At 36.9% G+C, this 25,470-nt stretch overlaps 1 protein-coding gene across 1 annotated transcript in view; it reads left to right on the top strand.

The window, feature by feature from the left end:
* Window positions 1-25,268, top strand: part of crispld2.S (cysteine-rich secretory protein LCCL domain containing 2 S homeolog) — a 38,225-nt gene extending 12,957 nt beyond the window's left edge. Inside the window, exons 3-16 of the mRNA XM_041561181.1 lie at window positions 1,015-1,325; window positions 7,883-8,001; window positions 8,136-8,268; window positions 8,611-8,726; window positions 9,396-9,496; window positions 11,066-11,218; window positions 14,161-14,221; window positions 15,763-15,829; window positions 16,678-16,808; window positions 16,902-16,945; window positions 17,939-18,011; window positions 18,630-18,705; window positions 21,955-22,088; window positions 23,503-25,268. Of these exons, the coding sequence (XP_041417115.1) occupies window positions 1,083-1,325; window positions 7,883-8,001; window positions 8,136-8,268; window positions 8,611-8,726; window positions 9,396-9,496; window positions 11,066-11,218; window positions 14,161-14,221; window positions 15,763-15,829; window positions 16,678-16,808; window positions 16,902-16,945; window positions 17,939-18,011; window positions 18,630-18,705; window positions 21,955-22,088; window positions 23,503-23,557 (1,506 nt within the window). The 5' untranslated portion in view covers window positions 1,015-1,082 and the 3' untranslated portion in view covers window positions 23,558-25,268. The remainder of the gene's footprint in view (window positions 1-1,014; window positions 1,326-7,882; window positions 8,002-8,135; window positions 8,269-8,610; window positions 8,727-9,395; window positions 9,497-11,065; window positions 11,219-14,160; window positions 14,222-15,762; window positions 15,830-16,677; window positions 16,809-16,901; window positions 16,946-17,938; window positions 18,012-18,629; window positions 18,706-21,954; window positions 22,089-23,502) is intronic.
* Window positions 25,269-25,470: the final 202 nt, after the last annotated feature.

The raw sequence follows: 25,470 nt of genomic DNA, 5'->3' as shown, positions 1-25,470 counted from the left end.
TTCTAATTTGGATAGCTACCAATCATTCGGAAGCATTTACCAGTTGTAAGCATTTACTGCATCTGAGCAAGCTTGTTTTTTATTATATAAGGGGACGTGACTTTTATAGACACCAGGATTTGGGGATCATGTATCACCACACTGGCTAAGGAGGAGGGACGTTGCAAATAATAACCTAAAGTATAATTGTAAAAGCCAGGTTTTCAGTTAACCTGGCCAAATCAGATGTTATCAACATAAATCTCCAGTATACATAAATCTCGTTCTTCTATGGGGGAAATTGTGCCTTCAGAAATGACACAAATAATGGCTTCCTTTATGGCCGTACAGTGGAAAAGGCTAGGTAAGTTTATCCATCCACCTGACGAAGGGGCAAGCCCCCGAAATGTTGTGCTTTTGTATGACCTAATAAACACGTAGGGGATCACCCCTTTGCATTTGCTATTGAGTGCCAGTACTTTGAACTTCGAGCATTGCTGTATTATGGGGATTGCCGTATCCCCCAAGGACTGGGCACCTAGCAGGATCCACTAAGGAGGGCCAGGGAGTGCAAGCGGAAATCGTGTTATAAGTTTATCCATAAAACATCATCAGTGAATTAAAACCTTTTGGTCCCAAAGGAGAAGGAGAAATAGACAATGACATATATTATTCTTTGCTTTCTTCAAAATGTGCATGTTTTGTTTTTGTGGTATTGAAACAGTAGGACTTTGTTCTTTCAATAAAACTGACCTTGGATGTAGAACTGACATACGCATGTGTCACTGGGCCTTGACAATCTCAAAATGCTAAGACACAGAATGTTTTGTCAGGCAAATTCATAGAACTCAGAATTCAGCCTATCGTCCGATATGTGAGCCTTTAATCAATGGGAGCCAGTCTATATTTTACCAATGCCTTATTAGTTGGCGATGGGTAACACAACTGGTGCACACTTTTATTAGCCAAACTGGCTCTCATGTATAACAACTAAGTATGTGAATAAATGCACTGATATTCTTATTTTGTTAACAGCATCTGTGAAGTGGAATCCCCAAAGAACATTGACATCAGTGTTATAAAAATAGCAAACCGTTATCCCTATGAGTTCAGCCATGCACTGGATTCTGTCTCTTGGATTCTTCTTTCTTCTGAAGGAACAGTGTTACTGCATCTTTGCACCAAATTCGACTTTTTTGGAAAACCTTCTCAGTAAATACAAGGACGCAACCCCACATTCTAGAACCAGAAGAGCCATTTCAAGGACAGACAAAGAAGAGATAATACAGCTCCATAACAAGCTGCGAGGCCAGGTCCATCCTTCTGCTTCTAATATGGAGTACATGGTAAGTCCATTTATGCAAATCTGCTTTCAGTTGTACTTTATATAACAGATTAAAACATGCTGTTTATTAAAGGAGTAATGCAGGTATGGAATCTGTTATCCAGAAACATTTTATCCAGAAAGCTCTAAATTATGGAAAGGCTGTCTCTCATACTCTATACACACTATTTTATCCAATTTTTTTAAAAATTTCCCTTTTCTCTATAATAATAAAACAGTACATTGTAGTTGATCCAAACTAAGATTTGATTAACCCTTAATTGAAGCAAAACCATCTTATTGGGTATATTTAAAATTTACATGATTTTCTAGTAGACTTAAGGTATGAAGATCCAAATTATGGAATTATGGAAAGATCTGTTATCCAGAAGAACCCTAGGTCCTGAGCATTCTGAATAACAGGTCCCATATCTGTAATCCCTCCTTCAAAATATAGGAATCTTCATATTTCAACCTAGGGATACAGAATTTTTATTTTATTTAGATTTTTTCATTTTACAATACACAGGTTTCAATGAGTAATGTGACACAACTAATAGCATGAAGCTCAGATTAAAACGATATATTTCAGGGCAATTTGTAGTGATCATGTCTGAAGATACTGTATTAGTTAGTCTGTACTTTATTAGCATGCAAATCCACCTATAAGAATAGCTCCCTCTTGTGCTAGATATACAAACTTTTTAAGGTTACTGGTTGAAATTCACAATTAAATTAAACCCAAAATGTATTTTTTTACACTTAGATCTCCAAAAATGTTGAGTTTTTTAGAAGTATAGGAAAACCGCAAATTTTTCGAGATTCATGGAAATTTTTTATTTCTAAGATTTTTATTGTTCTAGAGTTTTTACATTAATGCTGATATCAATTGCTTCAATACAAAACTTGTGTAATATTTTTCAATAGCTGTAGCATGCAGAAATGAACAAGTACAGGTATGCACACCACAGGCTTATTTAATTTAGGGCAGTAGTGGTTCTCTAAATTTTGCCATGATCACTGAGCTTATTGACATGGTACTTCTTTCTAAAGTCACACCTTGCACTTGCGCATTTCTATGTGAATCACCAGTGCTCTCTGCCATTTTGTTTTGATGAATCAAGTGAAGTGCACCTACAAGTAAAGTTGCCACCTGTCCGGATTTCTCCCAGACAACCTGGTATTTGAAAGGGTTGACTGGGAGAAACCTCCTTGTCCGGATTTCCTCTCCGCCAGATGTCATCGGCCCTGCCCCCACCCCGGCCTCTGATGTCATCTGCCTCCCTGCCCATTTTCTGGCCACAGAAAAGGTGGCAAGTACTGGCAACCCTAGACACAGGGTAAGAAGGTGCAAGTAAATCCAGGTTTTCCACAGCAGCCTGTGCAGTGAGGGCTATTGGTGAGGGCCATGCTTGGCTCATATCAAGATTACAAATAAGGGCTTACACCTTTTCTGGGACTGGATAATGGGCAAGGGGGCAGGGCAGATGATATCAGATGTGGGGGCAGGACCAGTGACATTGGGGGCGGGACAGTGACATCAGGGGTGGGGCCGGTTCATTTTCCGAAGTCGTCTGAAGTTTCCTAGTGTAGCAACTTCTGGAGAAGCTCCACGAGTGCCATCCCGCTGTCGATTTTTCATTATAGCCAGCGGGTAGGTAGGGGAAGGCAGTTCGGGGAGATTGTCGCCCCGAAGAAGATGCGATTTGTCGCCGGGGCAACTAATCTCCCCAAATCTGCCCATGTGCCCTTACCCGTAGAGCTTCTGAAGCAAACACCCCCATTTTACTAGTGCAGCATAAAAGTGCATTATATTTTCATTACTAACATTTTCATATTTTGGTGTTACTGTTCCTTTAATGCATGAAATGTAATAAAAAAATATTATGAAATGCCTTATGCAACACACACACATAGGGTTTTAAACTAAACTAAAGGAGAGAGACCTTTAATTCAGAAATTATGGGTGGAGACATGCAAATTACTCCTTTATTTATTTGTGGCCAATGAGAAGGCACAAATGGGCTCTATTTATTAAAATATGGGCATCTCTACCTCTTGCTTCTATTCCTTAGCTCAGGATTTCTTCCCTATGTCTGGTATGTATTTTAAAAATTCTATGAAAAGCTCTTATTTCTACGAAAAAGTCTCATTCTATAACAGCTGCGGTACAGTTCTGTATAGCATCTTGTCTTTGTCAGCAGTGATCTAGTGAAAGGGACTCTTCTCTCTTATGCTAAACAGCAGCTATTCTCGTAACAGAAGTCTAGCTTTGCCTGGCTACTCGAGAAAGTTTAGAATGGGGCCAGATTGTGAAGAAAAACTCACAGACGGAACAAGAAAGCAGAGAATATTTGGGTTGGCCTGGGATATAAAACTACTGTTCACCTCTGTTTACTTGGAGGCTTGATGGGTAATGTTTTATGTTTGACTTTGCTAAATGCGCCTTTCTCGTGGTTTTATAGGGGACTTTGTCAAAATGAAAGGGTTTAAAATTATGTTTAGAAAAAAATGGCTATAAATGTCCTACTTGAAATGAATATAGCCAGTGTTCTATGTATGTATTCATATAAATAATATTGCTCATTAGTGTATGTTATAAATGCCAATTCGGTATGTTTGTGCGCATGATTTGGTGTTTGTAAATATCTTATACTAGATAAATAGCAATTGCGCAGGCAAATGGCATATGTGATGAATTTTGATGGGAATAAAATAAAAGTCCACATTCAAGCACACATGTATACAAGTTGTATTGGGCATGCACAGAACTAGTGTTTACAGCACTTTGAAGATCACAGAACTAGATGAACATACCATGGAGCATACTATGGGGTGATGGGGAGGCAGAACTTCTGTCCTGGCTGAACAGCAATTTCAGTAGGGATCATTATTGACCCTGGGGGGTACAAGTGCAAGAGCCCTAAGGGGTGCAAATAAACCAACTTTAATATCCATTTTTGATACAATAAGACTCTGGTAGGAGTTTGCAAAAGGTAAACATCCCCTTTAACTTCATACTGCCATTTAGAAGCAGGGGCTTGTAGATATGTAGGTGCCCTGCATTCAGTAAAGCGTTTCTTTCCAGTTGCAGGTTTTGCTGTAGCAGCAAAATTAAATATATATTTAAAGTAATGTTTGCAAATGCCTATAACACTGCAAATTCTAGTCATGTTTCAAACGGTTGTTGGCCGTGATAAGCATGTTTGATTGAGTCAGACCTGTACATTTACTTCTGCTGATTCCTCCTCCTAGCTCTCCTCTTCTCTTTTGTTGAGGGTTTTTTGTTTCCCATCATGCTCCTGGCTCCTTATTTCCCTTGCTATCCCCTTACATTACAATTATCTTTATATTATAAATAACACTGGAATTTATATTAAGAGTGATATCTGAAATGAATGAGACACAACCGCTTACAGTATATTAGATGACTGAAATTACTGGCTTAGGGAGATAACTTTGAGCTGTTCACTTTGAGGTCAGCTATTACTTATTTATTACTACCACTGACACAAAAGCTGAGCTTGGTACATTGGTAAATGTTATTAATAATTGTTAAGTTGTTCATAGGGCTGGATCATAACTTACTTTTAAACTGCCAGATTTGGATATAGTTGTCCAAAATATCATGAGATTCCTGTCTGGGGCTGGGACTTAAGATATACATGTTAGAACATAATAAGATTCTGCAGCAATGAAGTACTTTATAATCAATTAATTACAATTTAAAGAAAAATAGAAATAGTATAGGTGCAGGGAAAAGAAGGTGCTAAAACTGCAACTAAAAGGCTGTGTATTGCAGGTAACATCTCTGCCCACAGAGCAGAATAGTTTCAAGAAAGAGCTTCATTCTGTGATTATGGAAAAGTACAGAGAGAAGGCAGAGTTGGCACCCGACCCCAGAATGATTGCCATCTACAAGCACAGCCTGGGGTTGTGATTTCTTGGTCCTACACTATGTGACCTCAAGTGACTTCATAAAAAAGAGAATTTTAGGAGAGTGTGAGTTGCTGTATAGATGCACTGATGCCCTGGTCCCACCAAATACATATTTGGAATGCAATGCAACGGAATTAACTCTGCTTGTTACACTTTCCTTGCCAATAAAAACAGTTACCCTATAATTGAGAAGCATGTTAGCTGTTTAAATATCAAAATACATATTTATACTACTCCTTTAATGGAATACCCTAGGTTAAGGGCTGACACCTAAATGTGGCAAAATTGATCTAGTAATTTTAGAAAGTTTATTTTGGTTCCGGCTCAAGAAAAAATTTTTTTAACATAGGAGCTTAGGGCATGGTAAGAATACAAATTTCCCCCACCAATTACCACATTACCAAATAGAACCTAGAGTATTTCATAGCGAGATAAGGAAACAGAATCTAACCAGAAACATATTTTTGCTTATATCTAAAAACAGGCCATAGCGCATTCTTGCATTATATCAATATGTGCATTCAAGCTGTAGCTAAGAATCTATGCAGCCATCTTTTCTTTCCAGTAGTGCTCCACTAATATCTTCCAGCTATAACATCTTGTCAAGAAAAGAATGTAAGAATTGGTAGCACCCAACTGAATGAATCCAAGATGCTTCCAACACTTTTTTATATTCAGAAATACACACACAATACACTATTACGGACTGGGTTTTAGCACTTCAAAATGATATTTTCCAAAGCACTGACCTTTGGCAAAGCATTCATTGTATGTTATCTTTTACCATTCCATTCCATATTCTGCCATGCATAATTACTGAAAACAATGTGCTACTGCACTAAAGCTTTTATCAGTTTACCGTTTCATCGTCCTTTAACATAGAAGGAGCCAGCAAGAAAATGGGCACTTTATAGTGATTTCATTGCTACTATAAAGAGAATAAGTTTGATATTGGAACGGTGTTGTTTGCATTGTATGAATTGGACAGTGGTGAACCTTCTTGGCAGCTGCTAGTACAACCAGATGTGTGCAGAATACATTCTCTCATATTGGGGGGGGGGAGAGATCAACCAGTGTAATTTGCTCATACAAGAGTGTGCTGTCTGCAATATATTGTCATTGTTGCATAAATATGTTGCATAAATATTCGAGAATGCTCTACGGAGATGTATAGTTCTTGCTAAAACAATACATATGCATGATATGTTTTTTTGCAGTTAGGCACAGAGGTTGAATACTGTCAGCACTTTTGGCCAAATGAGGGTAACAGTTCACTTTGGGTTAACTGTTCTTGGCTCCCTCTACCTAATGGGAGGGCAGGTCATTTCTCCACCCTCTCTATTGCCACTGTTTTCCAGAGCAAACATTAGTAGACTTGCCAATGAATTATTTTTTTAGCTTTTGACTACTTCCTCCTACTCCACTCTGCAAATGGTCTTGGCCTGTTTCTCTCTGCATGGCCCTTGGATAGATTTAATCTGTTTAGTTTCTGACCCAGCTTTGTGAAGACTACTATTCCCCATGCTGCCAGTTCCCAATAGCCATGCCAATCCCAGCTTTTTACCTTCTCATAAAATTGCTGTTTATTTATGCCGATTCATTAGCAGATTCTGTTTTCTCCACTGCTACTGACACCATTGCAAGGAAAAATAGTTAAGGGTCAACAGGCAGTATCATGCACACATCATATAAGGTGCATAAAGGGTAAGGCATTAAAAAATGGCAGCAAATTGAGATGTTCCCAAATTTTTGTATCCCATGAAGTTCACCTTCAAGTCCTTGCCTCTCAATATGAAAATTAAACATGGAATTATTTGTTTGTCTATTGAATAACTGGAGAGATTTATTCAAAGTAATACTACTTGGGCCCTAATTTTTTCTGCCATGTATATTAATTTCATATAGTATATATGGTTGCTGCAAGAACTTTCACTGACTCACTGTCCCAGAAGGAACAGAAAATTCCCCTAGAAATAAAAGTGTAAATTATACATGTGGTCTCACTTATCCAATTCAATGGAAATCAGATGATTAACCTGTGGCCAAGTAAAGCCATGCCAACATGAATTAAAGTTCAAGGAATAAAATTATATTCCATCTCTGCGGGTATTAATCTGCCTCCATATCCTAAACTTGGTAACCAACTCTCTAGCTCATTCATATGCCATGGATATTGATTCTAACATCTCCTCCATAGTTGGCACTAAAGCCTTAAGCCACAAACTTTTAACAACACAAAGCAAATCTTTGTTTACACTGTGGTATGTCTTCTTTTGTCTCAGTACAGGCATGCTTGAAGGGTCACTGTTCCATCAGCATGTTCCACCAGAATTGAGAATTCATACCTATCATAGCATATAGATTTATGACACCTATCTATCAGTGCTGGACAACCCTGCCTGCCACATAGTGCCCCCACCCATGCACAACCGTGCGCAAACGAGGACGCACAACGAGGACGAACGTGCGTCTTCTGCCTACGTTTAGTTCCGGCCTTGCTTTCTATGCAGGCTTTGAGATTACTAAGTTACTTTGAGGAAATAGAGTTCAGAGTAGATTTTCTAAACCACCCAACTACATTATATAGTAATAGCTAAGAAAGTCCAGTAAGTAAAGTAATGATCTCCTTTCCCTGTGCAGATATGGGATGATGAACTTGAGAGATCTGCTGAGGCCTGGGCACAGGAGTGTATCTGGGAGCATGGGCCTACTGCTTTGCTCATGTCAATTGGACAAAACCTTGCAGTACATTGGGGCAGGTGAGAATTTTATTTTTATTTTAACCTACTGCTGGCTAACCGTATTGACATTTGTCTTGGAACAATCGTCAAATCCATGTAATCCTATTCATGTTGTTTCTTTAAGTTATATTGTAAATTTTCTCTGACTTCAGATACCGATCACCTGCATATCATGTACAGTCCTGGTACGATGAAGTCAAGGATTATACATACCCATACCCCCATGAATGTAAACCCTATTGCCCTGAACGCTGCTCTGGACCTATGTGCACTCACTATACACAGGTAAATAAATTTTTTTTGTTTATTATAAGTTTATTAATAGGAAGGAACACACCAGGAATACATAATACAGTACCTATCCACTATATCCCCAGTGATCCACAAGCTAACCACAGTGCTACGCAATATGTTGGCGCTATATAAATACATGTTAATAATAAATAATAATAACTATTGGCCTATTGAGTTTACCGCAAATAAAAGCTCTAGAACACAAGTTAGAGGCAGATTAAACAAGGCCAACGTTTAAGAACGCATAAACCTTTATGCTGTCTCAGAAGCAACATACTTAATGCTATATCATAATATTAATAATTATAAAATCCCTGTCTTTTTGCATTGCAGATTGTGTGGGCCACAACCACCAAAGTTGGCTGTGCTGTAAACGTATGCAAACGGATGAATGTCTGGGGAGATATTTGGGAGAACGCTGTATATCTTGTCTGCAACTACTCTCCAAAGTAAGGAATAGGACAGATATCCCATTAAAGGGCATATTGTTTGCTTTTACAAATAGCTACCCATTCATTTGGCTTTATTTTTGACTCCAGAGAACACGACTGTGTCATTTTTAAATGGATAGTGGCAATGTTATTTGTAAAGTACTTAACTTGGCTCCAGTTCATTCCACCACTCCCTTGCGTAGGGCAGAACCTCGAGCCACAGTGTCTATGCTATATTTCGGTTGCTGGAAAGCTTGGAAATTCTATATGTTCAACCCTTATTCAGTTTGCTTTTCCAGGATAGAACATGTACTGTACTCAACTAATATGAAGGTTTTGATAGTGTTAAAATCCATAATCATATCTGATTAATAGCCAGCCAAAGATAAAGACATTTCTTCCTAAAAAGGAAATCATTCCAGACACCAAACTAAAAACGTATATATTTAAATAAAAATGTTACTCTTGCTGCCGTTTTCATTGGATTAGTTGCCTTTTTTTGCTTCAAAGCTCCTACTATTCCTACACACATGCAAATCTCAGGTTTTTCCTATAATCACTGTAATCTGTCTTCACATATACACAGTGAGAGCATTCATAACCATCTTGCCTTCAGTTCTAGGGCTGAGAGAACAGGAGCACAGAGAACGTTTGACAGATGTTCATGATGTGCTTTTTTTTCTTCAGGGGTAACTGGATTGGGGAAGCTCCTTACAAGAATGGGAGGCCGTGCTCGGAATGCCCACCTAGCTATGGTGGCAACTGTCAGAACAATCTCTGTTACAAAGGTAATTTTGATAGCAAAATCAGGCTTCAATAAATTATACATTTAGAAATATGGTTGGGGCTAGGTAATTAACATGGTTGGTCAACTGCACTAGTGCACTTAAAGTCAAAGCAACCAATGAGATCTTTGCATTCATTTTCAAACGTGTAAGAGACTGATCAAAACGAATTGCTGATTCTCTCTGGTTCAATTTACCACCTATTTTAGTACATTGGTCTCATAGGGCTCACGTTTTTATTCTCTAAGTTACCATGGCTGTAATATCCATTAGTTCACTTGCAGAAAAGATCCTATAAAATCTTGCTATTTACTTGGGCCTGTGCATGCTGTACTTTACACTTAGCCCTGCATTTTACACCTGTATTTAGGAGTAAGGCAGAGGTCTTTGTCCTCCATTCTAAAAAGCAAAATTCTGTAAGGCAGGGTGGAAATTCCAATGGAATGGGGCTACTGAGTACCCCTAATACTCATTCATGTGTCTGATCTTTATCTGAAGCAATATTAGACCCTGCCAAGTACTGGCTTTTTACTCAACATAGTCAGTTCAGAGTATTCTTATTATTAGATTTTAATTCTGTTGATACTCTAGGCTAAATTATAAGCAATAATGTCTTTAGATATTCAACACTCTAAACTGCTGGGTACTATGTTGAACATTACTCATCATTTTCAGGCAGTCAGTTGGCACTCTAGTTCCCCTTAACAAACCTGCAACAGTGAGTACATTAGAATTTGCTTATCATTTGGGTTAATAAATGCTTTATATAGCCTGCTGTAAATCAGTACTTTTGCCCTTTAATTCAGTAAATCGCCAGTAGTTTCAGCAGATAAATGAGTGCTGCTGTTTAATTGAAAATTAAGTCATAATGATTTCAGGGGAGGCTGAAGCCCTTGAACACTCTTCCTCTTTGCATTCTCTGATAGTGGAAATGTGTAAAAAAAACTGCAGTTATTCCTGTGTTACTGAACTTTGAAACAGTTGTCTATAGTATTTTATGAGGACTAATCAAGTTTAAATTGTATGTACTGTAGGTGATGAAATGCAAGGTAAACTGTTTAATCAGCGGTTAGCCCTGAAAAACTTACTTTGTCTCTTTGTGCAGAGGGGGTGCAGGGCAACCAACTATTTAGCTCATTGTTGGATGTTCCATGTTGACTAGCAAGCTGTTTTTATCATAATAATAAAATTTGTGCGCATAATAAAATTGGTAATGCAGCGTTTGATCCAGGCACAGAGCAGCATCCTCTGTGAGCACGTGAGCATTACAGATGTTATGACTTTGTCTGGAACATTCATTAAGATGATTCCTTGAAGCTTTTCAACCTGCAATGGAGTAAAAGCTACAGCTGTAAAGAAATGTCAATGTTAAAATACAATAAGATATAAACATGTAGTCATATGGTATACATGGAGGTCCATCTTGTTTCTGGCTGTTTGCGTTAAACTTGGATTAGGGCAAAAATAAAATAGCGGATATTTCTGCTTAAAACTACACGAGGATTATATTTATAAGCATGGAGTTCGACTGTGTGAGTGGCACTAATAACCCACTTTTTCCTTTCTGACAAGGTGATAAACATTATGGAAGAGTGGAAACAGATGAGACTAATGAAGTAGAGTCCCCTCGTGTTCCTGAAGAAACACACATTTGGGTCCATGAAAAGATCAACAAACCCAAAGCAGTGCCAAAAACCACACAAACGTCCACAGAAAACCTAATGAGTAAGCACACATATAGTCTGTAGGTTTCTAGCATCTGTTCACACATTCTGTCAGTTTGGAAATACTCTGTATTCCACGTCTGGAACAGGAAAGTCTTGTGTCTCATACATTAGTAAGAACAGTAACAGTGCAGTATCTCTAGTACAGGCTGAAAACAGGATCAGTTCTGATGTTAGAGAATATTAGGTTAAAAGGGTAGCTCACCTTTAAATTAACTTTAAGGGGCACATTTACTTAGCTCGAGTGAAGGAATAGAATAAAAAATACTTAGAATTTTGAATACTTTGAATACTTTGAAGTATTTTTTTGGCTACTTCGACCATCAAATTGGCTACTTGGACCTTCGACTACGACTTCGAATCGAGCGATTCGAACTAAAAATCGTTTGACTATTCGACCATTCGATAGTCGAAGTACTGTCTCTTTAAAAAATTCGACCACCTACTTCGCCACCTAAAACCTACCGAGCATCAATGTTAGCCAATGGGGAAGGTCCCCATAGGCTTTCCTAGCTTTTTTTGATCAAAGGAAAATCGTTCGATCGATGGATTAAAATCCTTTGAATTCGTTCGATTCGAAGGATTTAATCGAGTTTTCCTTCGATCGTACGAATGAAGGAAATGCGGTAAATCCTTCGACTTCGATATTCAAAGTCGAAGGATTTTAATTCGACAGTCGAATATCGAGGGTTAATTAACCCTCGATATTCGACCCATAGTAAATATGCCCCTTAGTATGTTATAGATATATATATATATATATATATATATATATATGGCCAGTTCTAAGCAACTTTTCAATTGGTCTTCATTATTTTTTTTTTATTGTTTTCTAATTATTTGCCTTCTTCTTCTGACTCATTACAGCTTTTAAATGGGGGTCGCTGACCCCATCTAAAAAAAACAGATGCTCTGTAAGGCTACAAATGTATTGTTATTGCTACTTTTTATTACTCCGCTTTCTTTTCAGGCCTCTCCTATTTATATTCCTGTCTCTTATTCAAATCAATGCATGGTTGTTAGGGTAATTTGGCCCCTAGCTACCAGATGGCTGAAATTGGAGAGCTGCTGAATAAAAAACTAAATAACTCAAAAAGCACAAATAGTAAATAAGGAAAACCAATTGCAAATTGTCTCAGAATATCACTCTCTACATCATAATAAAAGATCATTTAAAGGTGAACAACCCCTTTAAGGAAAGTGCTATGCTTGTTGATAGCATGGATACATACTTGTATCCACATATATTATTTTGGGTCTGGAATTTTGAGGGGGTAAAGGGGAGTAATATATGGAAGGTGATGTATATAACTTACCCCATCAATAGCAATGTGACAGTGAATATCAAAATAGTGGCTGGGAAGTAGAATACGGATTCCTATGTATCTTTCTTCTTTCTGCAATGAGTATTATCTCAGTTGATTTATGAGCTTCTAGCATTCACATAGTATATTTATATCCACTGTACAACTAGATTATTTAAGGCTCATTTATAAAGGCAAAGCAGAGTGCAAAGTGCACTTTTCAGGAACAAATGATCATGTTTTCCCCACTATGCAGCATTATTCCCAAATACGTCTGCACGATTACGTTTTTTTGTGTTTTAGCTACCTCCAAGGACCAAAAATGGTGTAGATCTCAAAAACAATAAGCAAAGTGTAAGCTGAGCAAATGCCTTATTTATTGAACTCACATCGAACAGGGTGTATACTGCCCCTTTACGTAAAGAACAAGGGTTCGCAAGGCTACACGTGTTACATTCCTTATGTATGAATTATAGAACAATCCAAAAAGAAGGTTAACACTCTCAGTACTCAACAGAAAAGTATTTAGCATTTATTTCTTGTAGTACATGCCATGGAATTCAACTTAGACCTGGCTGTTAAATGCAATGAGTTTCCTTCTTTAGTTAGGTTTATAGCTATCATGACACGATGGGGAAATAAAGTTCTCTTGGGGTAAGGGCTGTCTTTTAGGAGATAAACCATGAAATATGTTTTTCTCATCAAACTAGATCTGGCTCATAGTGGTGCCAGTGCCATCTTGCATACAAAATTGCACTGCTTTCCCAAGAAAAAAATATCTATATATATCTATAAATCTATAGAGGAGAATGGAAATCTTTTTTTTTTCTCCCTATGCATACAGCTATCACTTTTTGGGAAAAAGAATACTCTCTCTTTTCCTGCAGCTTTCAAGGATGGCTACAGGGTGAGAATCACAGGGAGGAGGTACCAATCAGATCCCTTTCTTTATAAGGTTCACACTATGTTCCACTGTTTCACTAGTATACTAGTATACTGATACTGTTCTGGACTCCAAAGGGAAAGAAAACTTTCCCGGGACCAGCACATGGTTCACAAAGGAGTTGTGTAATAAATATGTCTCTTTTATTTTTAAAATAAACCAGAAAAGATGTAGATTTTATTTTTCTAAGCATATATCAAACAATAATATCATTATAAAGTATTTTTAAGCTATAATAATAAACCAATTATTTTTCCCTTGACAAAATTACACTATTTTCTAGGGATGCACCGAATCCAGGATTCAGTTCCGTATTCGGCCAGGATTCGGCCATTTTCAACAGGATTCGGCCGAATCTTTGAGCCTGGCCGAACTGAATCCGAATCCTTAAAATCATATGACTTTTCACCACAAAACATGGAATCAAAATATTTTTTAGCCAGCACTTTGTGCGGTGCACTATTTTTCCCTCCCCTTGCTGATTTGCATATGCAAATTAGGGTTTGGATTGGGTTCGGTATTCGACCGAATCTTTCACGAAGGATTCGGGGGTTCAGCTGAATCCAAAAAAAGTGGATTCGGTGCATCCCTACTATTTTCTTGCTCTTGCTGCAGATTCTCTGAATGGCAAGGCTGCTAATGCAAATGTTGGTTTTTATTCCCCCTCTCATCCTAATGTCTCATTTCTTTTTCTAGCTCAAGTCATCAAATGTGAAACGAAAATGAGAGACAGATGCAAAGGATCCACCTGTAACAGGTACCCCTAAATATTTAGGAAGTCTGTTTAAATGATTCTCCCTAAGGGAATTTCCCTTAATTCGACACTTCTGCTGGCAGGAGAATGTTAATGTGCCGAGCTGAGATGTAGCCATACAAAACAGAAAACATAGATAGCAATGATCTATGCAAGTTTTTAAACAAGGAATTCAAATATCAGGCAGCGATTATTTTATTGACCAAATTGTGATTTGTGACCCCCAGCAGTACAATTTTAACATATTAACTAACATTCAAAAGATAACTTTTCCATGGCTGTGCTAATTTGATCTCAATTCAAGTCTATAGGACATTGGTGCAAAATCAGTCAATTCTTTTCTATGTCCAGACTATTCCCCCTTTTATCTTTTCAAGCTGAATTTAGAGGTGCAGGAATTCCCAGTAGACTTGTATTGCCATAAAAGTCCCACAAAGTGAAAAGTTTTTAGAATAACAGAATTATAGCAGAATCACGTAAATGTAAACAAATAGTATGACCAAAATGTACTGTGGAAAATAATCCAAACTTTTAAAACTTGCCCTTGAGTATAAGACTCTACCCAGGCTATATTTATCCATGAAACTGTTCAAAGCTTATCATAATAACACTTTGACAAGTTTCTGTTGGCCTGCCAAAACACATCATATGGCGTTTCAAAATCGTACCAAGTTATTTTATTATATTTCATATAATCTGCACTCAAAATCAGGCACATTGTATGTTTGCATTGCATTTTCATTAACTACTAGAATAAGCAGCTTTCTATTTTTAGACAAGATTGAAAATAAAATCCTGTTGTAAAATACGCATTAAAATGTAGTCTTCCCAGAAAGCAAAGTGTACCTTTCACCTCATTTCATACATATTAAACACATAAAAGACTAATTGATCCTGTAGGCACTTTTCTGCTGAACATTTCCATGGTGACATAACAAAGCAGAGTCAAGCCAAAAACGGTTTAGTCATTGATGCGCCTATACTGACTTATGACTAATATATATGGATTACCTTCATGAAGCAAGCTCTGCATAGTACATTCATTGTACTCCTGAGTCATTTTCTAGGCAGAAACATTGCTGAGATGTTAAAATAAACAGAAGTTATTAGTTACAAGCTAGAATTCTAAGTGGATCAATACTTCAAAAACAGACAGTTAATGTTCTCCTGCCTGTTCCCCAGCCTTGTTTCTATCAACATTCCCTCCGTCAGATAAATAGTTACCTTTGGGAAGCATAAAAAAAGGCTTCTTCTCCACTTTAAACTTGAGTTTTTTATTATTATAGCTGTGGGTAAAATATTTCTGTGGATTTCTGTGGTCTATGTTTTAAAGGGACACAGATAGGCAATGTATATTTTTATAAGCTACTTTTAGAACAGGCTTATTTAGTTACTTAATTCATATCTTTATTCATAATATTTACTTTTTCTAGCTCAGCTTCATCTAAATGTTCTTATCTTTGTCAAACTTCCACTTGTTTGTGCTGCAGGTGTATAAAACTAAACAATAAAAATACTGAATTTATGATCTGTTTCCTTTTCAGATATAAGTGTCCTCCTGGTTGTATAAATAGCAAAGCTAAAGTGTTTGGAACTCTTTTTTATGATAGTGTAAGTATAATGCATTGAGTACCTTATGCTATAAAGACACCTTCTCTTTTTATCTGCTATTTATAGGTGTCAGTGGGCCCCCCGGCTTCTAAACATTGGCCCTATTTCATGGTCATTGCCTATTTCTATGAGAATAAAGAGGCTAAATAGATGGAATAATAGGTTATAGTATGTAAAGAAAAGAGAATAGGAGAATAGAGGTTGAGTGAGGAGAGGAAGAAAATAATACTTAGAGTGGGTCCCTGGTTTATTGGTTTTTGGTGGGCCCCTGGTGTCCCAGTCCAACACTGCCTAAAATGTACCCACTTTCTAGTAAGTCCCTCGCCTTTTAGAGTCCAGGATTGGGGTGTTTGTTTTGTGAAGCTAAACATGACTTTGCATTATCCTACTTACACCTATAACATAAACATTACAGTAAAATATATTTATTTTTTGCATATGTCTTAGAACAGTGATCCCCGATCAGTGGCTTGTGAGCAATTGTTTGATATTGCTCTGTCAAAGCAGAGGCTCATTTTTGGATTTCTAAATTTCAGACAAATGATAGAGGCATAAACCATCTCTACCGTCAAACAGATCTACCTATAGTCTGCCAGTTCACATAAGGGCTACCAAATAACCAATTATGGCCCTTATAGCAGAAGCATTTTCATACTTGCATTGCTCCCCAATTCTGAATTCTGAAAATGGAGGCTACTTCACAAACAACCCAGAAGATGAGCTGGGAGATGGCCAGGAAACTGTACACCAAGCTTATTTAATAAATATCCAATTTTAGGATATGGTGTTAGATTGCCTTTTGACATCCTATTTTAATAAAATATGGAAAATGATTTGAATTCTTGTAGATGTCAAGCATATGTCGTGCAGCCATTCATTATGGGGTAATTGATAACAGCGGAGGCCTGGTGGATATAACAAGGAAAGGGAGGCTTCAGTTCTTTGTGAAGTCCACTAGAAATGATGTAGAGTCAATAAGGTAAGCTTGCTATTTACGCTATATTTGCATTTTGCATAATGTTGTTTTTTTGTGCGGTTCACCTTCATTGCATTTTTGTATCTTTCTTTGCAGTAAATTCAAGCCAGCAAATTCATTCATGGTTTCAAAAGTTTCAGGTAGGTGTGAGGCCAACAAAATGGATACTAACATTATACAAAACACCACTAACAAGAACTGCACTGATATTTATATAAAGAAAAAAAATGAAAAATGCAGGGAAAGACAGAAAAAACAAGTCCTTGAAACAGGCTGAAGGTCAGGACAGGCAGAAACCATGCAGTGTCAGATAACAGGCCAAGGTAAAACATGAGAAATCATATACTGGGGAACAAGGAAAGGAGCAGGACTTACTAGGCAGGAACAGGGTATCAGAAGCAGGATCACAAGAACAAGATCAGGATTTCAGAATAACGGACAAGAACTCTATATAAAACTACAATTTGGAAGGTGCACACCCTGAAGAGAATGCTGAGGTGCCAATCCAATGGGGGCTGCCCGATCAAAGCCTCTTGGTAAATATCATATAAATAAATAAATATGTGGATTGCACACTCAGACTGGTTTAAAAAGATCAAAATTTATTATATCAAAAAACTTACATCATAACAGGTTTTCTGCTATGATGTAAGTTTTTTGATATGATAAATTTTGATCTTTTTAAACCAGTCTGAGTGTGCAATCCACATATTTATTTATTTATAAGAACTTGGAGTCGGCAGATTGGCCAATGATCAAACGTTGATGAGATGGGGAAACTAATGACCTATTAATGTGTCAAGATTAGGCTGATGCCACACTGTCTCCTGTGGCTCCAGCAGGAGGAGAGACTGGCAGTATATAGGTGGTCCCTGGTTTGAATCAGGGAGTTCCCTATGTTAACTGAAAATGGAATGATCTTAAAAAATATTTGACTGAAAAATTAACCAGATTTGAACATTAAGCTGCATATTAAGTTTTGAGCAACATTCCTGGAAATTATTTATGTATTGTTTTTGTTTGTTATTGTCACTGGATGTATTTGAACAATTGACTGAAAATGAATTCTTGAACCTTAATAATGTAATTATTAATTAATAATAAATAATTGTAATTTTTTATTTTACTCCTAGCTCAGACCATTGACTGTTACACAACTGTTGCCGAAATTTGTCAGTTTGTAAAGCCAGTGTCACATTGTCCAAGGTAAGTGCCTGCCATATCTAAAGGGAATTACAGACTTTGGGAGGATGAAGGATGGGAAATGTTTGCCAAATTCACTTCTGTTCGTTTTCAGGGAATCTATTTCACCATGAAAATATATTCTTTATATATATATTTTGATAATGAGGTATGAATCTGTTTTCTAGTGCATCCAACTCAACTGCCTTTAAAAAAAATAAAATAAAACAAATTGGTGCACTGATGTTTATGTGCTACAGAGTGATCAACAAAAAATGCTTATTTGAGCCTGCTATACAGGGAAAATAGCACTTTTTTATAATGAATATTACGTTCCCAGTTTTATTTCTAATCACATCACAGCATTATGTGGCAAAGTGGCAGATAGCCCCAAAAAACCTTTTGCTGTTTTGATTATTACGAGGCTTTAAAATGAGAAGGTCTGTGGCATTTTCTGATGGATGCTTTTCTGCGCTAGATGGAGATTTAAGCTCTTGGCTTCTTTTACCTCTTACACAACAGCATATGTGATTATATTAGAATAACAGTCAATTTCCAGAAGTGCCGGAGAGCAGTGGGTTTTTTTCTTCTACTGGCAGACAAATGCGATTGGAAATAACATGTTCATATTGTTTTTTTTAGATTTAACTGTCCCGCGCACTGTAAGAATGAGCCTTCATATTGGGCACCAGTAATTGGCACAAATATTTATGCAGATGTAAGTAGTTTTATTTTATGGATCTGTAGTTTTATGAAATACCAGATGTATGCCCAGGTCTTTGCAGTATAATTGTAGTATGTATATTTTACACAGAAGTCCATTTTTTTAATGTTTTCCCTGGCGTGTGATGGTGATGAGGGTTAAAGCGCAAGGCATGGTTACTCTTTAATGATGTGTTTACAGTATAAGTGAAGGAGGATCCAAATATACATGACAGCACTCTTAATAATTTAAGCGAGCTGCCTTTCCCTTCAGCCAAAAATATACGCACACCAAATGTTATATACAGTAATGCCCGCCTAAGTATTACTAGGAATAGCTCCAGAGTCAGGAACCCTGTAATATTAATGCTAGTTTAGGCTATAAAATTTCCGAAGACATAGGAGTGTTAGGTCTGGCAAGAGTGACATAGAGGAAGAGGGGTGGATAACTAGTAGGTGCACAACTGCTGGAGAGAAAAAGCCTTGGCTATACATGGTAAGATCTGCTTGTTTGGTGAGGATTTTCAAACCTGCTGAGAGTCCCAAACAGAGCTTCCAAACTCGGTAAATCTGAACGGGGGGACTGCAAAGGGCTGTTTTTTAGTTCCTTTTTGGATGGGTCTTATTAGGCCCTGTTAGGAAGAGTGTTGGCCCTGGAATGAAATAATTGATCAGCCTGATGTCCCCTATCATTTGGATGTCCAAATTTGGAAAGTAGGTGATCCATTGGTTCACTGTTGTAAGGTTATAAAAAAACATATATAGCCATATGCATATTTGACACAGTAGGCACATGGGGCTAGATTTAAGGGATAAATGACTGCCATGAAAGAGCTGCCACTAAGGCCATGGAGAAAAGGTGGAGGGGTAGATAACTTAATAGAATAATTGGAATAGAATCAAAACAAAGAAATCAAATTTCCCATATTAAATTCAATAAGGAAAATAAACTAACTACAGTCTAGATATCCCATTAGACATCAATTTTTTTCACATGGTTATGAGATGTCATCAAACAAGGGTCAGATTAAATTTCATGATAAAAAATATCTCATGGTTTATCTCATGAAAACGCAATAGATGTCTAGGGGATTTTTTAAATTTTAGTTAGAAGACAAATTGTTCTCATTTAATTGAATCTGGCCCAAAATCTCCATAGTCTGGATATTTAAATGAATCCTAATGCATACACACATTTCTCATACATATGATATAGGTTTAATAAATATACAATGTAATATAAATGTTGCCATGTGATCATATGCATGGATAACAAACACTTAACTGATATTCAACCCTGTGCTAGCCAACTCCATCACTTTACAGATAAACAAATCCAAAGAACATTAGAACAATCATATTTTGTGTTGTTTTGCAGTGAAAAGGAGTGTCCTTAATATTCCTGTAAGACTTAATAACATGGAATAAATCCACACCAACCCTTTTCTTTTTTGTGGTTTTTTTTAAGCTAGAATGGAATTCTGCAAAACTCAACTGTCAGGTTCCAAATGTTGTAGAACTGAACATGTGGTCTATGTTTCTGTAATTCCCTTTATTTTGGTCATATGATGTGTGCTCTTCCCTGACCAATAAATATGAGGAAGAGACTATTGTGAAATTGAAATTTCATTGGAGTCATAAGACTGCAATTATATTTATAGATTTGCAGACATATGGTTTTCATGTTGTAAAGCCAGTTGCCTAAATTAGTCTGCATTATATCCCTGTTTTGAGTCAATTTATGTATGCAAGACCAAGGTTTCTGATCAGTGTTGGGCATCAGTAAGACTAAGTAGACATTTACTTGGTGGAAATTCTTGAAGCTTCCCCAAAAAATTAGTGGAAAGGGAGAAAAATAGAGCACTTTGAATGTAGAAGAGTGGAATAATAGAAATGGGGAGACAAGAAGTGACAAAATATATGACATCATTAGGTTGGTGTATCGCAAAAAAATGAGCACATAGTAATCATTTGAGAAAATCATATCAAGTGCCCTCAAGAAAAATGTAATCGGGTCACCTAATTCCATTGCACAGAATGGTGATAACTTTGTCTCTCCTCGTGAACAGTGCAGAGAAAACACTGCTAAGCTATTCCCAGCACACAGACTTCAGTAGCCAAATTTAGAGATCTCATTATTAGACTCAGTCCAATATTCCTAATAAAGCTTTCTCTTCTCATTCAGTCCATGTAGGGATACGGCACTCGCAGCCAATCAAAAGTCAGGATGGTGCCAATAGCTATGTGAAAGGGAGGAGAATAAATGGGAAAAGGATTTTAAGTCTCATAAACAAATTTCAGAAATGAAATGTGGATTCTGGTTTTTGTATGCTTCATATTTTCTTATATTGTCAGAAGCTGATTCCATTGAAAGCATATTTAAAATATATCACAGCTGCTTTGTAATTGTTGTCTAGTTATTAGGTATAAATTCAGCTTTAAATTATATTTTTTGCTCTCCTACACAACATTTTTTCCAGTTGTATTTGGCACACTTTATTAACATACATCCATTCGATGTGCTAGGCAAGCTGTGAGTATTTGACATGGGTACAATGTGACTTCTTGTCTGGGATAATCCATTCAACAGACACCCTCCAGTTTACACTCAAATTGTGCATGCAGAAGGGGTATTTGTAGCATACAGATAATTTATCTATCAAACCTACTGGCAAGTCAAGTTTTCTCATTCCTAATAAAATGCCTTGATCTCTAAAGATCAAAGATAAATGAACTGCAACACCATTGCCCTACATTCTAAAATTATATTCATATTGTAACCAGGGTTGGACTGGACAATTGGGGGCCCACTGGGTTCCAAACTTTGGGGGCCCCGCATGAGCAGGCTCGAATGCCAGCGTGCCGCACATCATTGTTTTGCTCTGGGGACTGGCAGATAAGGGGAGTCGGTCTGGGGGCTTTTTTCGGGTGTTCCGCCGGCCCAGTCAGACCCTGATTATAACTCTGATCATTGGTTATATGCATTTCTGCAAATACTGAGTATATTTCTATATATGAATGATATAAATATGCATCCCAAATTTAGGGGATGCTTAAGACAAAATATCAGGTTGAAGAACTAACAATAAAAGTGTTGAATACATATACAATTGTATGAATAAAATACAATCAAAGACATTTCGAAAACACATTGATTAACCCACTACTACAATGCAATGACATTTCTACAACAGCAGTTAATAAAAGTTACCTTATAAGTTCTTTGATAAATGAACACAACTAAGGACTTTTCTCATTGGTTCAGAGCTCCAGTATCTGTAAAACAGCTGTGCATGCTGGAGTGATCAAAGATGAAGACGGAGGATATGTTGATGTCATGCCGGTGGAGAAGAAGAAACATTATTTTGGCTCCAGCAAAAATGGGATCCAGTCGGCCAGGTACAAGATTCTAACTAGAGAACTAGAGATTGTCTAGTGCCTGATTTCAGGCAAGACATCAATATTTTGAACCTGAAATTGGCATATCTAGTAATTTATCAGCCCACGTCCAGTCCCGTTATTCCTAGCCATGCTCCTGATCATTCCAAACCTTGACTGCTTTCCAGTAAAGCCCATTTCTATTTGTGATATCCAACATAAATAAGAACATTTGGAAAGTATTAGATAGTAAATATTGCTAATTACCGTAAATAATAGGAATTATGAAAATATCACTTAAGAAACACCTGCCACAATACTACTGGTCTACAGTCATGGGAAATGTGTTGGCGGTGTTGGAGGGAGCAAATAGTAATGGCCTGTCAGTGAATGGGGGTGGAGGTGTCATGTGACTATTGAAAAAAACACTAATTATTGAACTGTTTAAAATGTGACACAATTGAGGTTATTTTGATAGAAAGGTGTTAAATCTTATGCTAAATCTTCAAATGTCCTGTTTGCTTCTGCTAAGGCAAAAAGAAAAGTTTTGACAATGATTCACTGTATCTCACAGCTGAACAGCTTTTTCCTTTCACTATTAATATTATATTAAAAGTAGGAAGCTCATCCAAATGCACTTTTGTTCTTTTGTAGCTCCATGAAACTTTTTTTTTTGAATTTGCTGTTTATAAGAAGTAGCATCCAAAAATAATTAGAACCAGATATTATTCATTTACTGATCCTCATTATTTTTTGGAGAACACAGTATAATGCAAGCTTTGTGGTTATTGAATCCCTACGCATTTATCTGTGCTATTTGGTTTACTCCACTGGTTTTAATAATGAAAAGTTTATTTTACAAAGGGATTGAATTGCCCTTAAAGGCCAGGGCACATGCTGCTATTTTGGGAGATTAGTCACCCAGCAACATATTGCATCTTCTTCGGGCGACTAATCTCCCCGAACCGCCTGAAGTTTCCTTGTGAGGCAGCTTCGGAAAATGAAGCGCTCCGAGTGCCATCTGCCGGCAATTTACATTCTAGCCAGCGGGAAGGCAGTTCTGGAGATTAGTCACCTGAAGAAGAGGAGATTTGTCGATGGGCGACTAATCTCCCGAATTTTATCATGCATCACTGCCCTAATGTGTAGATATCGAAGCATGTTAAAATTGACCAAAGGCATAATTACAGAACTTAATGCCATCCCCTGCTGTTACAGCCACAGCCCTTACCCTTTGCTCTTCTCAAATGCTTATCAGTATACTCAATGTATGCCCAGCCTAAATCTTTCTGGGAGTATAGTAATTCTGTAAGTGAAGAAAACAAATGTATTATGGGTTAGAAGGTTGTTTTTCTTGGTTGTCTGGTAAGCTGGAAAAGAAGAAGTGGAATATCAAGCATAATTAACTAATGCTTCTCCTGCCTTCCTATTGCAGCATCCAGAATCACAAGGAAGGTCAAGCTTTTCGGATCTTTGCAGTAAAACAGTAACAAATGGGATGAAATGACGTTAATTGAACAACATAAACTCTCCAAAGAATAAAAAAAAAACACAATGTCTGATAGAATTCAGGCTTCCCATGGAACAGATAACCAGCAGCAACATCTCTTCACCACCTTATGTCCACTGGTTAAACTTATAAGGACACAGATGTTCTGTTTTTCCTTTCATCAGAAAAAAAATGTAGAGTGATTTATGTCTCAAGTAAGATGGTGTCATGCCATGTTAAATAAAAGTGGGACAAGACTGCTGGTTAGTGCACACAGCCAAATGCAAGCAGGAACATTTCCTACTCATAAATCAGCAGTATTATGAAATGAAATGGGTTGGTGTTTGTTCCAAAACACTATTAAGTAATAGGGGCAATTATTCTTATACATTTTCAAATTGTTTTGTTGGCAAAACATTTGGCTTTTCTTTGTTAAAAGAAATGTTGATATTTCTCAATCTCTTTTTTTTCCCCCAATTTTGTATATAAATGACTTTTTTTTAATGTTTTGTACTTTTTTTAAATTGTTATTATTATTATTATTATTATTATTTTGAACAGTTTATAAATATACAGCTGAGCTGGTTTATCAGTAATATCTATATTTTAATATTTAGGGGTTCATTGTTGACTTACCTTTGTTTATATATTTTTGTACATTGGAGTTTGTTTGGGGTACAGTAGTTCCTGGGGGGTTATGCAACATTTTTGTATACTAGATAAATGTAAATAATTACTTTGCACAATAAACAAAGCTCATTAATAGTTAAAGACACATTTTCATAATGGTCAGCAATCTGAAGGCTTCTTTAAATAGGCTACAAATATACATTACTTTAAAAAATGGATGATTTAATTAATCAGCAACTTCAGCAAGCAGGATACCCATTCAGCCTATGTTGTGTGTGCAAAAGGCATGTACTGATAGCTGCATGCAGATCATTTGAAAAATAAATAGACATCTAAACATTTGGCCAGAAAGCCAATTGGACTGTTTATAGGGAAGTGTTATGAATGGCACAAATGTTGCACCAGGTCTAATAAGCCACAGAAACCAACCTGCAGATACAGTAGCTTTGAAAGCAAGTGTCTGATTGGTTGCAATTGGCGACAAGACCTGTTTCAATCTTTGTGATTTAATTATATCTCCATTGTTTAGTGCTTAAATGTGAGGGTTGTTTGGTTACACCACTAGACTGCTAATCCATAGGATATGTAACTTTGAGGAGACCAACTACTTTGTAAAGCTAGGCTTTTCCGGACTAGCGGACAGAATTTTAGGTGCTAAAAGTTGCAATTCAAGAAACGACAGGACTATAGTTTAATTGATATTAAAGTTAAATGTTGCCTTCTTGCCCAGCTATCTCTATCTAGATGGTCAATTTTAAATGCTCCTCCATGGTTGTTTGCTTACATACTAGACCTGGATCCATGGCATGGACACTCATTTTGATTGTATTTCCCATGCTTGATTGTCTAAACCAAAAGCAATCATTGTTTGTTTTCCATTTTAGAAACACACAATAAAACATGGAGTGCCCTCCCTCTCTATAATATTAAAGTCCTGCAGTCCAACCAAAATCTTTGGCTTACTACAAATCCCATGCTCTGTTTTATCTGCAATCATGTTGGCTACCTCAGCCTGCAGTTTCTTTTTAGATGTTTGCTTTTTTCTATTAATTGTGTAAAAAATAAAATAACATTTTTCTTTGCATTAGTCTTGAGTCATAATATATCACCATGGCAAAACAAAGATGAATTGAAAGAAATTATTTTAACATAAAGCCTTCTGAAAACAGGATATTTACTTGCCTCATTCAATATACATAGCACTGCCCTAATTCCATAAATGAGATTTTAACTCTCACATGAGGCATTATGGGTGGAGATATGCAAATCTTTCTTTTATATGGC

The sequence above is a fragment of the Xenopus laevis genome, chromosome 4S (genome assembly GCF_017654675.1).
Source record: "Xenopus laevis strain J_2021 chromosome 4S, Xenopus_laevis_v10.1, whole genome shotgun sequence".
NCBI lineage: Eukaryota > Metazoa > Chordata > Amphibia > Anura > Pipidae > Xenopus > Xenopus laevis.
Note: the sequence above shows the minus strand (reverse complement) of the source record. Positions and strands in the feature narration are given on the sequence as shown.